The 15,036-nt window shown below is 38.5% G+C and overlaps 1 protein-coding gene across 2 annotated transcripts in view; it reads right to left on the minus strand.

Moving 5' to 3' along the window:
* Window positions 1-82: 82 nt before the first annotated feature.
* cabp2a (calcium binding protein 2a) overlaps window positions 83-15,036 on the minus strand; it is a 28,751-nt gene continuing 13,797 nt past the window's right edge. Inside the window, exons 1-7 of one of the 2 annotated variants that reach the window (XM_047366792.1) lie at window positions 8,837-9,442; window positions 7,185-7,415; window positions 4,400-4,430; window positions 1,685-1,819; window positions 1,317-1,426; window positions 1,082-1,229; window positions 83-552 (exon numbers count right to left, since the gene is read on the minus strand). In XM_047366792.1, the coding sequence (XP_047222748.1) occupies window positions 527-552; window positions 1,082-1,229; window positions 1,317-1,426; window positions 1,685-1,819; window positions 4,400-4,430; window positions 7,185-7,415; window positions 8,837-8,884 (729 nt within the window). In that variant the 5' untranslated portion in view covers window positions 8,885-9,442 and the 3' untranslated portion in view covers window positions 83-526. Of the gene's footprint in view, window positions 553-1,081; window positions 1,230-1,316; window positions 1,427-1,684; window positions 1,820-4,399; window positions 4,431-7,184; window positions 7,416-8,836; window positions 9,443-15,036 lie in introns of those variants that run through there. The other variant, XM_047366793.1, reaches the window with a different exon arrangement.

Genomic DNA, 15,036 nt, shown 5'->3' on the forward strand with positions numbered 1-15,036 from the left:
AAGCTACTGTACTTGCTCTCCCAAACCACTCTGTCTCTCTAGTGGGAGCAGCATAGACAACAGGCAGACAACAGACAACATCTGGATTATGGTTCTTAATATGTAGATGGTAAATTTTCCCGTTTATTTCAATGCTACATTTAAATTTAGAGTAAAATTAAACATTTATCTGAAAATGTACACAGCGGCATCAGGCAAATTGCAAAAAATAAACAAAAAAAATACACTATGTCTAAATGAACTTTCAATTCCAGCCAGTGTCACATTGTCAAATGTTTGAAAGAAATTACCCTATACATTTACAAATCTTCACATTTTATTTCTTTTGACAAGCATTGGAGTCATTAATCTATAATCTGTTACACATTATACATTTTTACAACGGAGAAATAAACTAATGGGTCTACCTGAGAGGTAAGTGAGAAATTACAGAGACCAATAATTTTTTGTACATATGAAAAGACTTAACAATACACCGTCTGGTCCATGTTGGTTTCAGTGCAGTAGATGAAGGCTTGCAGGAGATTTAGCGAGACATCATCCGCACAAATTCTGTGGGAAGATGGAAAACTTTATTATTAATTTTCATCAGGGTGGCTCAACAATAGAGCACGTAGAGCATGTGACCCATGTACGGATGCCTTGGTTCTCAACGCAGGGTGTCAAGGGTTCAAGTCCTGGCCTGTTGACCTTTGACCTTTGCTGGATGTCCTCCCCCACTCTCTCTCCCCATCTTCTGTCAAGTCACTTTCATAAAAATAAAGGAGACTAGTGCCGCAACAAAAACAATAAAAAAAAAAAACCTTTGTGATGTTACTATCATGTTTCATTTTTTTCCCCTGAACTTGACCTGACCATTTTGGGTTGAAAGATCAACACTCTGTAGCAGTGTTGTATATGTGCAACATATGTGGTGTGTCAGAGTTATGATGTACATGCCACAGAATGTTTTGATATTAGTAAAATAAATGCATATCTGCCTGGCTTAGCTGGTGATATTTCATACGCTGTAGTATCAGATATATAGGAAGGCATTGCTGGATTACCTTAGGTACTTTAATACTTTAAAAGTTTACCTCACCTTCAAAGTCCACCTCTCCGTCTCCATTGAGGTCTACATCTCGCAGGATCTCATCAATCTCACGGTGGTTGAGCTGTTCACCCATTAGTTTCTTCATAGCTTCCCTTAGTTCCCCAAGGCTGATCTGACCGTCGCCGTCAGAGTCAAACTTGATGGCAAAACAGTTTTGGTATTAAAGACAATGCAAAAAAAAAATAATAAATGCTATAAAGTTTAGTAATGTGCTGCTGCTAACCTCTCTGAAGGCATCCCTTAACTCTTTTACTCCAATCATGTCTGCGGTCTCAGCAAGCATTTTGGGGCCCATCAGTTCCACAAAGTCCTCAAAGTCCACTCTGCCACCACCTGTAAAACAAAATGATATGTTACTTTGTTTTCTAATACAGTCAAAACATGTGTTCTATTTGTATTCAATGACTGCAAACAAATAAGCACATTGTAGGATGTTTTGTATCAAATTATAGAAGAAAAGAAAATCTGTGTGTCTTAACAATAACTCCATGGGCAGTGAGTGTAACTTTATTTAACCTTCACTGTGACGTCTTTGTGGAGAATATTTTAACAGAAATTTTCTCTAACTGGGTTAGTGTTTGGAAGACTCACAGATCTGCTGGCTGAGCTCAATAAGTTCCATTTCGGTCGGCATATATCCCATAGTCCTCATGCACTCTCCTAGATCCTTATAGCTGATGAATCCATCTTTGTCTTTGTCAAACTCCCTGAAGGCCTCACGTAGTTCTGCAGGTAGAGGAAGATTCAGGCAATAACAAGAGGAAATTGCTAAAGTGAAAGATTTATTGCTGCTGTAAAGACATGCAAAGCGTAGGGGGAGTTTTCAGTGATTATGGCAAAAGACATAAACTGAAAAACCTGGTCCCATCTGCATTTTGTTTTCAGTAGCTTGGTGGACCTAAAGTGACTTGACATTTAACTCAGTGGCTTTACTTTCATAATCCAATTCTTGCTTACAGTGACATTTTGTTATAATATTTGTGTTAGCTAATTCACCGATCTTTTTAACAGATTAAAAATTTCTATTGAAAGTGTTTAGTTTTAATAACATTTTATGTTGAAGCGTGCTTTTTTAAAATACTTACCTAATGAAACATGACTTTGTGTAATATGAGCAAAGGACAAAATAAACGGCGACAAATTTGAACGAGTTACACTTGAAAATATAAGAGGTTGGCTACAGCAAACAGTTGCTGACAAAGTTTCAGGAAACAAAAAGATTGTCACAGCACATAACATTGCTTTGAAAATACACATAGGATCAAAGCAGAAACAAATAAACTACTGTTGTGAATGTAATTTAGACCTTTTGCAACACTTCAGAAGAGATTCCAGTTAATTGTAGATATAAAGTCTGTGCTAACATATTTCCAGACGGATGACATAGCAAACACTTGACAGGAAAGTGAAGTCAGTCATAGTCCCTGTTAAGCTTTGAACAGCACTTTAGCAAATCTGTTTCCCTCTATAAAGGCAAGACCCGTAGCAAATCAGTATTAAGTTGCTTTTGGCTCACACTGGGTTATTCAGTGATTAAGCATTTTTGTCTTGAGGGATTCCAGGATGCTTCTACAACCATCCAAAAGGCATTAAAGAAACGTAAAAAATAAAGAGAACACTTAAACAACACAATATAACTCCAAGTAAATCAAACTTCTGTGAAATCAAACTGTCCACTTAGGAAGCAACACTGATTGACAATTAATTTCACATGTTGTTGTTCAAATGGAATAGACAACAGGGGGAAATCTTTGACGATTAGCAAGACACACTCAATAAAGGAGTGGTTCTGCAGGTGGGGACCACAGACCACTTCTCAGTACCGATGCTTTCTGGCTGATGCTTTGGTCACTTTTGAATGTTGTTGGTACTTTCACACTCGTGGTAGCATGAGACAGTGGCTCAGGTAGTGCAGCTCATCCAGGATGGCACATCAATGCGAGCTGTGGCAAGAAGGTTTGCTGTGTCTGTCAGCGTAGTGTCCAGAGCCTGGAGGCGCTACCAGGAGACAGGCCAGTACAACAGGAGACATGGAGGAGGCCGTAGGAGGGCAACAACCCAGCAGCAGGACCGCTACCTCCGCCTTTGTGCAAGGAGGAACAGGAGGAGCACTGCCAGAGCCCTGCAAAATGACCTCCAGCAGGCCACAAATGTGCATGTGTCTGCACAAACAGTTAGAAACCGACTCCATGAGGATGGTATGAGGGCCTGACGTCCACAAATGGGGATTGTGCTCACAGCCCAACACTGTGCAGGATGCTTGGCATTTGCAGGTTCACACTGAGCACATGTGACAGACGTGACAGAGTCTGGAGACATTGTGGAGAGCGATCTGGTGCCTGCAACATCCTTCAGCATGACCGGTTTGGCAGTGGGTCAGTAATGGTGTGGGGTGGCATTTCTTTGGAGGGCCGCATGGCCCTCTATGTTCTCACCAGAGGTAGCCTGACTGCCATTAGGTACCGAGGTGAGATCCTCAGACCCCTTGTGATTGACGGGCCAAGTACTCCCTTCTCATATCAGTAGAAAAGCAGAGTGCAGGTGCGGAAAAGTATGCAGGATAATAACTTTCTAAATATGGTAGGCCGGAAAAGTTGGTACGTAACTATATGTGTGAAAAAACGGTGAACAGGGTGCTGCCCATTTTCATGTATGTTTTAATAAAAGCAATGAGCCCAGTAAAAAAGCTCACAAGACATCTCTGCGTGAGCTCTTCCCCTGGGCCCAGGTATTTTTGAATACTGCTGTCTCCGTGTGATTTATTCTAAGGTGTGTGATTCTTTCAGCTTACGGTGAATAAACGAACACGCAGGAGTTACCCGTTAAAGGGAAACTTCAACAGGTGGCATTTCTTTGGAGGGCCGCAAAATGATTGCCACCATTGATGATTGCCACCATTGATGATTTTTGTGTGATTTTGTTGTCAGCACATTCAACTTTGTACAGAACAAAGTATTCAATGAGAATATCTCATTCATTCAGATCTAGGATGTGTTATTTGAGTGTTCCCTTTATTTTTTTGAGCAGTGTGTATATATATATATATATATATATATATATATATATATATATATGTGTGTGTGTGTGTGTGTGTATACACAAACACACATATTAGAAGGGAAGCTACAGTTCTTTGAACTGTGAAAAAAAACATCATATTGCTCTGAAAAATCTTATATTTTCATTTAACATGGATGAAGTAAAACTGAACAAAATCCAGTTTTTTTTACCATTAAGTTTTACAGTTTAAAGTTCAGACTTTAGCAAACAGATGGTAAGACAGTGGAGCTTTTAATACTTCTTTACCTTCCATTTCCTCTGGTCGTAGGTCTCTGTCCTGTGTTGGCGTGAGTAGGAGACAGGCAATAAAAAAGAAAGTAAAAAAAAAGTCAGTCAGGTTACAATTTTAGCCTCCGTCTCTACAATAAGGTACATATCACTGACAATATACAAAAAAAACCCCCAGCTGCAAACACTTTTTTTGTTTTACTCCTTCACTTTCCCATTTCTCTAAAGCATATTTTTCCCTTTCACCTTTCATCTGTGTGAGCTAAAACTCTACAACAGGATTATGTGGTTTTTGATCTGACTGACCTTAACAGCCTTTCTAAGTCCAGCTGTGGAGAGAATATGTCGTGAATATGTTCCATGTTAAGTATTTGAACTATATAAGCCTGGCAGATGCACAACACAATCAGATATTCTTAGTGCATTAAAGCTTACTTTTCTGCCTACGTATGTGCTTTAATATAAAATCCTGAAAAACAACCACTTTATTAAACAATCAGTTAAACTTATATTTACATTAAATGAAGGCAAAAAATGTCAAACAGATGATAAGAAAATTGAATTTCGAGTTACTGCTGACTTGGCTTCATGCATGAATAGAAGGTTATGGTAGGATAAGTCTGTTCACTATTGTTCTGAGAGGTCGTGACATCAGGAGCAGCAGAAATAATACAGGGTTGGATTAGAGAATACAGCGGACACCACAGCAGCAGGGAGATTACAGCCGTAAATTGTATTACAAATCATGAAGGCTTATCGGTTTATCATTTCCCTATCTGCAGCTTATTTTCATCTGCAGCTGAAGTGCTGCTTGGTTGGCTTTTGTTTTGAGAGAGATCAATACACCTGAACGGGCTAAATTAACACATGTAAGACACTTTTGTTTACTAAAACTTACTTGGATTTATGAAATTTGAACTACCCTTTTTCAATCTGGTCCCTCTGGTCACATTTGAAGCATTGGTGAATGTTTGTTATGCACAAAGACCAAAAGCTTTACCAGTCAAGCTAAAATCAGATCCTACCATAAACACCAAAATGGCAAGGGTGCACCGTGTTAAAAGCATTTTTTTCAGCTGCTTGTTTGTTTTCAATTTTATCATGAAAAAGAGCATGAGCAGGGATTAAAAACCCTCGGTTCTCTATCTAGGGATTCTATTATTTCTCTTTTCCCATGGGGTCAAATAAAATCAGAAAGAGCTTTTTTTTATTTTTCAAGAATAAGTCAGTTCAGCTCAGAAAGTTTGTAACATGAAAATAGCTGTATCTGTTCATGTTTTCTGCACTAACAGCATAGCATAGTTGAAGACTGTATTTGTTAAGGAAGTTGGTCAGAAATTTCAAGCTACTGTCAGAAATCTGTCTGACTGACAATAGCTCTGTTCATTGTGCATGGTGCCAAAATAAATCTGGATCCTCACCTATTCTAGTTTGTGACAGTTCAAGTTGTTTAAATGTTTTTCAGATTGTACAAGTTAAGGCAAGTAGCTATGGCTTTGGAGTTATTTCTTGAGTCATGAAGATTTACACACATCTGCTTTGCTTGAATGAAATTTCCTCTTGTCTTTCCTACTTTAAAAAGTGAATAAGAGAAGATTGCCTTTTTGTCAATTCCTCTTCATGTCCCTGGATAACAGAGTAATCAATAACTCATTAAATGATCCTCACAGGGCCACTCTGACATACGTAAAAATGTAGAGAATAAATTAAAAGAAAAACTGTTTCAGGTATGTTTATGTCATAGGAATTGGTGTAAGTAAATATGATGCCAGTGATATTTCTTGATGTGGAAGATTTTTCCTCACAGATTAAATTAGCCTTATTTACATACTTATGCTGAGATTATGCTAGTGTACTAAAAATATTTAGGCTTTTTACTCATCTTTACCTGAAGTACCAATAGTTACAGGGGGTCTTGATCCATTTGCAGGTATAAATAATGGTATTCATTGCAGTTCTGCTCCCAAAACAATCACAAAATGTTCAAAAGGGTGGAGAAATGTATCATTCTTTTCCATGTGCTGCACTTAAACAATGTGTTTAACATAGTTCTTCCAACAGAAACAACTGTTTTTAATGAAGGCAGGTATTCTGTTGTTTCAAGACTGACCAGCTGCATTTGTTACACATATCCATTTTAACTGTATGTGTCAGATAACCTGGTGAAGGCATAGAAGCCTTTGCTGTACTATCCTAGTCTGTTGACAGTTTGCTTAAAACACAATCAAGGCCAGCTTTAAAATGCAATAAAAAAGCTTTCATTAGTTATATATAAATAAGTAAATAAATCAAAATCTTAAATATTTATCCCTTGGACTCAACACAGAACCATATTGTTTGTCAGGTGCCCTACAGCTCCAAGAAAGGCTCTTATTATGGTAGTTATTAAAAACATTATTATTGATTTCTCTGGTAGGTTATGGTGTAAAATGATTTGTATGGTATCCATCTGAAAAAGTACCAAATTTCTCACAGTGTTTAATTACACTGCTCTCAATACGTAGATACAATAGAAACAACCTAAACATAACTAGTGATTTTGTTCTTTTACAACAAAAATGTTTGCTTAATACATAGTTTTACTAAAACATGGACATGCATATAGGAATAATATGGGTGGATAATGACTGTGATGTTGATTGTGAAGATGACTCAGCAGATGACTTTGACTTCAACTTGTCCTGCATAGTTGGGTCAAAGTGTAAAGGAGTGGATCAGTGTAATATTCTTGCAGTAACAATTCTTGCTGCAAAGTTGTGACTGAGTGGGTGTAAACGCATGTGCAGGCGAGTGTCATACATACAAGCTGGCTTTGAGCGAAGCCCTGTCTGAGGAAGATACAAGCTGGCCCCACTATGTTGTGCAGCATGTTGCAGTTCTTAACCAGAGTGCACAGGGGGTCATCAAATTCACGCCTGCTCCCTCCTTCCTCCTCATCCTCCTCCTCCTCTGTGTCCACCTCCCCTGCACCACCCAGGGAACCTAGCATGGCCGCGGCTAATGGTGTGTCACTTTGCTGTACAGGTGAAGCCCCCTTGGACAAGAGGAACCAGTCGAATCAACACTATGATATACTCTTGTGAAAATAAACAGTCAATATTTTTAAAAAATTGTTTTGATTATGTTGAACAAATGACTATGTAACACAAATAGCAGATAACTAACTCATACCACGTTTTTCCCCACTAAAAGTAACACATTTAAAAATATTTTACTGGGATTTTTTGTGACAGACCAACACAAATAGCACATAACTAAGAAGTGGAGGAATATTTAAACATGCTTTTCAATTTTTATATATAATGACACCCTTTATTCTGATACCCCTAAATAACATTACAGTCAACCAGTTGCTTTTAGGACTCACGTAATTAGTCCACTTGTTTAGTCTCAGTATAAAAGTCTCTGAACTTTGTTCTCATAGAACAAGACCAAGAAACACAGGACAGGTCAGGGATGAAGTTGTAGAAAAAACTAAATGAAAATTAAGTTAATAAACAATATTTTATGCTTTGAACATCTTATGAAGCACTGTTTAACCCATCTTTGAAAATGGAGGGAGTATAAAACTGCAAATGTGGCCGTTGACGTAAAGGGGCAGGCTAGACAAGGAGAGTATGTTTGAAAAAAGCAGCCAAGAGGCCGATAATAACTCCATAGGTGTTGTAGGGAGCCACAGATAATGTGGGGGAAGTTGTGGACGGGAGAACGTTTGGTCTAAAATTCTACAAATCACGTTTTTATGGACGAATGGCAAGAAAAAGGCAATGTTGAATGAAGTTCTATTTTTATTTTGACAAAAGCCATGTAGAGGGCACAACGGACATGTCACAAAAGGTGGCCTGACCAGATGAGACAAAGAAAAATGAAGTTTTGGCTTATATGCAAAATGAAATATGGGGAGAAAAATACTACAGATCACATTGAACACGTTGTGGTGGCAGTATGATGCTGTGGGGATGCTTTTCTTCTGTAGAGACAGGGAAGCTAGTCAGAGTTGATTGGTTCAGTGTTGGATGAAAACCTGCTAGAGGCTACAAATGACTTGAGATGGGCCGAAGTTCATCTTCAAGCAGATCAACAACCCCAAACATGCATCCAGAGCAAAATGGTATGGTTATGATCAAAGCATATTAATGTTTCCAAGGGGCCCAGTCAAAGGATTGATCCAAATTTAATTCAATGGCAGGAAGACTGCCTGGTGGAAAAACACTCCAAACGATTTGCAGCTTCAGCACATGGGTGGTTCTACAAAAGCCCACTATGCTGCTTAGATTTTTATTTGAGAAAACTTGAAAACCATGCAAAATTTTCCTCACAATTATGCACTACTCTGTATTAGTCTTTGACACAAAATCCATAGCTTGTGATTGACAAAATGTGACAAGATGTGAAAGTTCAATACTTTTGCGATTCACTGTATTCTTTTTTGATCTCACGTTAAAGCGTACTTACCTTTTTCCTGTTATTGTCCTTGTTAGAAGCCTTGTTGATGTTTCCCATCCCCCTCCCCACCTGTCTCTACCCCCCCACCTTTTCTTCCTTGGTGGTCGTAGCACTTATCCAAGGTTTCTTCTCCTCCTTTTCCTTTTATTCCCCTCTTCTGCTCAAAAGTCACATAAAACTCCAAAATCCATGCTAGATCCTGTGCATCCCACGCCGAGGGGGCAACCCCTTTCAAGAGGACAGAAAATGCACTGCTGTCACTAAACGCGACTCCTCTCAGTTCACGTTCCCCGAATCCTATTGGTCCACTGAGATGTAAAGCAGGTGTGTGATGCTACGTTAAATCCTAAACTCCTGAGCTTTCAAACGTTTGGTGTGACATTATGGAATAGCAGGATGAGAGAGATTGACTGGGTGAGTCGGGAGCACTGGGTCATATCTGGGCTGAAACATCCTGCCACTGCCTGACTCTGGCTGTGATTGCAGGACTTGACCATTTTTCTCTCTCCCTCTCTGTTTCTCTCTCCCCCTCTCTGAGACACACACACACACACACACAATCGCCTGTTTATCTGCACAAGTCATTTCTTGAATTTGGTTCAACTAAATCTAAATCATTTCACCCGTCGTCCCCTCTCTGCCTCCCAAACATCATATTTATGCTCTCAAAATGACTAGTCTGGCAAAACTCTCAGGAAGTGTGTGTTTGAATCTGTGCGTGTAAATCTGCAGGAGAAAAAGAGGGAGGGAATGGAGGAATTATGGATGGAGAGTTGGCCGCCTGTTTAATCCCTAGAATTTCAGATTAGAGGAAAAGAGCTATGCTGTCAGGCGATGGGAGTGATGGGGTTGCGAGTGGAAGAAATAAGTATCAGAGGTATTGTCAGTCGGCTTTTATAGTTCCAACAAAAAGGGAAGTCATGGGAAAGAGGAATTCAACAGAGAATAAAGATAAGTAATGGCTTACTGAAAAAAGATCTAAAATAAAGATATTAGATTAAATAGTAGATAAATAAAGATAACATTTTGGGAATAATGAACATAATAACATTTGCTTTTTTATTCTTCAAATTTAATTTAAGAAACTTATTAACAAATGATGTTAATTAGATGACAGGAAAGAGACTTGCTAAAGTATTCATACGCCTTGAATTTATTCACATTTTGTCACATTACAACCTCAACTACAACGTATTCCATTGGAATTTTCTGTTATTACACAAAATGTTACATAATTGTGAAGTAAAAAAAATAACATGATTTTCAAACGTTTTTGCAAAATATAAATTAAAAAAGCATGCCATTTTTAGCCTTTTAGCCTCCTAAACCAGGTTCCCCGCAAACAGAATCTAGTCACACCAACTGCTTTTTGAAGTAACCTTATTATTAAGTAGAGTCCAACTGTTCGTGATTTTATGGTATTATAAATTCAGCTGCTCTGTGGAGGCCTCTTAGGTTTGCTAGAGAACATGAGTGAACAAACAGTATCAAGAATACCAAGGAACCCAGCAGACAGGTCAGGGCGAACGTTGTGGAGAAGATCAAAACATGGTTAGTGTATAAAACAACAAACCTCACAGAGCCTTATCCAATCTATTATCTGAAAATGGAAAGAGTGTGGCAACACTACAAAGCTACCAAGTCATGAACGTCCATCTAAACAGGAAAGCATTAATCATAGGAACAGGAGAGAGGCCCATAATAACGCTGAAAAAAGCTACACAAATCCTCAGCTAAGGTTGGAGCATCTGATGACCTCACCACTATTCACTCTATGAAACTGACTGCTGACAAAACTAAATGCTCTGGATTTAACATGACTGAGCTTGAGTTATTTCAAAGAAGTATGGCCCAGTGGCTTGCATCGAAAGACCTGCATCAAAAGGCAGCTCTGCAAAATAATGACTCAGCTGAACTAAATAGAAATCCAACTTTTAAGCATTTTCTGTGTAAAGTAAATTGGAAAACAATGTATCATTTTCCTTATGTGATACTTTGTGTTGGTTTGCCACATAAACTCCCAACAATATACAAAGAAGTTAGTAGTTGTGACGTTAAATAATGTGAAAAAGTTAAAGTAGTGTGAATACTTTTGTAAGGCACTGTAGAAGGCCCTTTTTTATAAATTTTATAATGAGATTTTTTAAATTTTGAGTATTAAATTCTTTCCGTATAAAATGGAGGAAATATAGTTTAGCTTCCCATCCAAATATTCTCAATAGGTACCCTTTTATAAGACACAATACAATTGTTCCTATATTCAAATGGTACAAGATTCTTGCTGCCGGCTGAGATTCTGTTTGGCACCTTTGGAAACCTTCAGGTATTGTGAATAGATAAACTCTTTAGAGACACAGACTGCATGTCACTGAATTGGTTTGGACTGTCAGCTCATACGTTATCTGAACTGGGTCCTTTTTCTACAATGTCCATGTCACTGACAACAGTTGGGGTTCTCCTCAGGATCCTCCAAAAGTCTAAAAAGATATTCATTGGGTAAGCTGGGAATCCCCACTCAATAATGCATCTGTTTTTTTCTGGGTACATCTTTAGAAGAGGAACATCCGGTTACGCCCCTTAAAGCTGAACTTTAAAAAGCAATTTTTAACAGGAGAAATTGTACTTTTTTAAGGTGGAGGGCTTTTACTGGGATTCAGTTAGAGTGGCAATGTATAGGGAAGAAACATTTCAAGCATTGAGGACAACCCCATTGTACACTGGCCAGACTGAGAATGCCTTAAAGTAAAGTATTAAATCAGGAGAATTTTCCCAACAGCTGCTACCTAATTCCCAGCTTGTTTATTTTGCACAGTCTCAGGTACCTGCTACTACTGTCAATAGCACCACCATCTAGTGCATTTGTAATACAAGAATGGATTATCTTGCTTTCATTAGATAGGTAAACAACATTTTGACCTACATTATGGCAGGTGATGTGCTCAGTATTAGTGCTTTAGTTGTTCCGCTGCTGTAGGATCCATTTTGGCTTCTGTTGAGGTAAACCAGCCACTAAACCTCAATTTAATTCATGGATCTGCTTCTGATTATATATGTTTCATTATAAGAGTATATCAGAGTTTTAATGTGATAAAATAAAACTTTTTGATTCTGTTGGAAAAAAATACTGATATGGCTGAAGAGTTTTTTTTTTGTTTTTTTTTGGATGCACGAACGCCCTTCTATTTTCATTTCACTCTTTCTTTTCATTTGAAGGTGTCTAAAATTTAATCTTTGACCTCATTCTGAAAACAGTAAGCATTTGCTTTGTCTTAATCAGTCTAGCTGATAGTAAATATATGAAGAATTTACCTTCAGATATAAAATATTGACAGTATTTTTTAATCCCCATCTACCAACATTAAGAGCTTTTAATCCAATGTTACGTGGGTTTGTGTGGGTGTCCGTTTTGGCACGACCCATGCTGTGGTGTTTGTGTGCCAGAGATTACCACATGAGTAAGGCTGAGGCTCTAATCCTCGTTGGACAGATTAGGAGAAATTACACTTTTTTTGTTCTTTTCAAATTCCAGTCTTTAGATCATAACACATCTTTTCTTTGAGGACTATCATATATTCATCATTTACTCATTTCATCACATTTTTTATGTTCTTCCTTTATATTTTTCTAAATGTGTATCCAAACCATTGAGGTACATTTTATGTTATGAAGCAATAGTGTCAGTAGGACAGTTGCTGTCCTGTATACTATTGTTGCTGTCACTTATTAACAATTGTGATATCGTTCTAAAAATCTTGTGAATGCAGCTTGGAGGGGGGAAGGAAGTTTCCAGGCAGACTAACATTTTGTTAACGTGCATGACCTATGTGTAGTTAAATAAAAAATAAAGTTGTTTGAGACAAAAAGGTGAGCTACCCTTTTTTCATCTGTTTACACAATCAGTATCCCCTTTCTCAGGACAAATCTTCCTCTCCACTTGGTTTCTAATTTATAGAGACATTTATATTAATTTATGAACTTCTGTACAATTTGCATTGCCACCGTTTCACCAACAATATGCAGAAAATACAAGGCTGTTCATGCCTGAGAAAAGGCCATGCACTCAGTTGTAATACCCATAAGTAACCACAAAGTGTCAGCATCATGCCTTCCCACACAAACGCACCAATCAGTAGGAAGCGAGGAACATTTGAAATGTTGTTGTATTTCTTTTGGACACTATAAAAAAATAGGAAACAGAAATGATCCTGCCAATTGTAACTGTGAGTCTAAGCATATTAAAAAATATATTTTTATGTTTATGGCAGCACGGTGGCACAGTTGCTGGCACTGCTGCTTTGTAGCAAGAAGGTCCTGGAGTTTGTATGTTCTCCCTGTGCATGCGTGGGTTCTTCCGGAAACTCCAGCTTACTCCCACAATCTAAAAACAGAACTGTTAGGTCACTGTGTGAAGAGATACATAAAGGCAAGAAACGCCACTAACGATTTGACTTTGTCCAAGTTATATAATAGTATGTTCTCGGACCACTGATCCAGCTGGACACAAAACAGAAAAATATAAGAGACTTGAGCATGCCTGGGTTCCTATAGGTACTGCTCCTCAAACAAAGCTGAGTTTGACATCAAATTTAACAGCAAATAAAGAAAGAGAGCCTCATATTCATACTGTGCAAAAAGGAGGTTTTATTTTTGGCTAAAAGGAAAAATGTCTCATTTGTCTGGCTAACACGATGCCTCTCAGTCATAAAACCCTAGCAGCTGGGTGACAAATTCAGTATCCCTCAGGAGTGGTAGCATCCTGCTTCATCCCTCGACAACTGACAGCAGAGCAGATGCCCAAAAAACAAGGGCAGAAGATTGCCCAACAGAAAATCCAATGTTGGGGTGGCAAAAGACGGTGTGGACACCTTCCGAGAATGAGGACTGATGACACACAATGCTAATAACTGCACTGTACTTCAGGTCAAACACTGTGACTTATATCATCTCTCTGCATATCTGCACACTGACACACTAACATCGATTTATAGAACAGACTATAAATCGTTTAATTATGAGGCAAATTGGGCAAGGTTAAACACCAATGATAACAAACCTGTAGCATGTTTGCAACAATAATCAAAATGTAATGTCTAGAACAGAATCATTAATATTGCATTTAACAGTGATGCTACCACTCCTGAGGGATACTGAATTTGTTTAATGTTAGAAAAAGAGGGTGTTTCCATTCACTGTCTCCTGCTTATCCTGAAGAAAACATGACTTTTTATATAGAGACAGAGAGAGAGGAAGAGATAGGTATGGTGTTGGGTATACATGAATTAAAAAAGCACTTAAAAGCAAAATGTTAAACAAAATGCCTCAAGGGACATGGTCAAAAGCCATTTCCATATATGCAAAACCTGTTTAGACCAGAAAACAAAACTCAAATGAACCCTTTGGGACCTCCATGACGGCACACACTCTATGATCCACTTTCTCAAAAATTTGAACCATCACCTTAATTTGCCATCCCACAGTTGTTGGAGTCCTCCAAATAACAGAAGAGCTGTGTCAACCCCGACAGTGCAATAATATAGAGTTGTGAGCATATCCGAGCATATCTCGTCCCCCTCTGGTGCCTTGCTATGCTATAACTGGGGAACTTTTTTAACTACCTCAGCATCCACTACCATGGTGATCAGCATGCCTTGCCCTGAGAAGTCTGATTCTGCCTCCTCCATGATGTATTTTTTTGTTTGGATTGATATCCGAACAACAAGGCAGTGGAAAAGTGCTCTTTCTACTGCCCAACAATAATCTCAGTCCAAGTCTGCAGTTTCCCTCTCAAACAGAACACAGGTTGGGATGTACCCTGCTTTCCCTCTCTGAGTTGTTGAACGGCTTTTCAGAACTCCCTTGAGGCCTACCAGAAGTCCTTCTCCAATTACTTTTAGTCCGCAGCTTCTACAAGCCACATCGAGAATGGCAGCACTGAAAATGAGCCCTTTCCAATTCCATGTCCCATATGTCCCTTGGAACATAACAGAGGAGTAGGACGAACATCTCGAAGCAAAAATAGTTCATTGTTTTATTTAGTCTTTGCCTGTGTAATATGTACCATCCATCTGAATCTATCAGCTGAAAAACAACTACTTTACCTGCCTTGCCACAGACCCTAAACTTATTCTACATCCACCAGGGATGTCGCCGCACATTTTAGAGTAAGAAATGAGAAAGAAATCTCACAAAACATTAACATCTCTTATTCC

This window comes from Girardinichthys multiradiatus, chromosome 5 (assembly GCF_021462225.1).
Source record: "Girardinichthys multiradiatus isolate DD_20200921_A chromosome 5, DD_fGirMul_XY1, whole genome shotgun sequence".
In the NCBI taxonomy this organism is placed as follows: Eukaryota; Metazoa; Chordata; class Actinopteri; order Cyprinodontiformes; family Goodeidae; genus Girardinichthys; species Girardinichthys multiradiatus.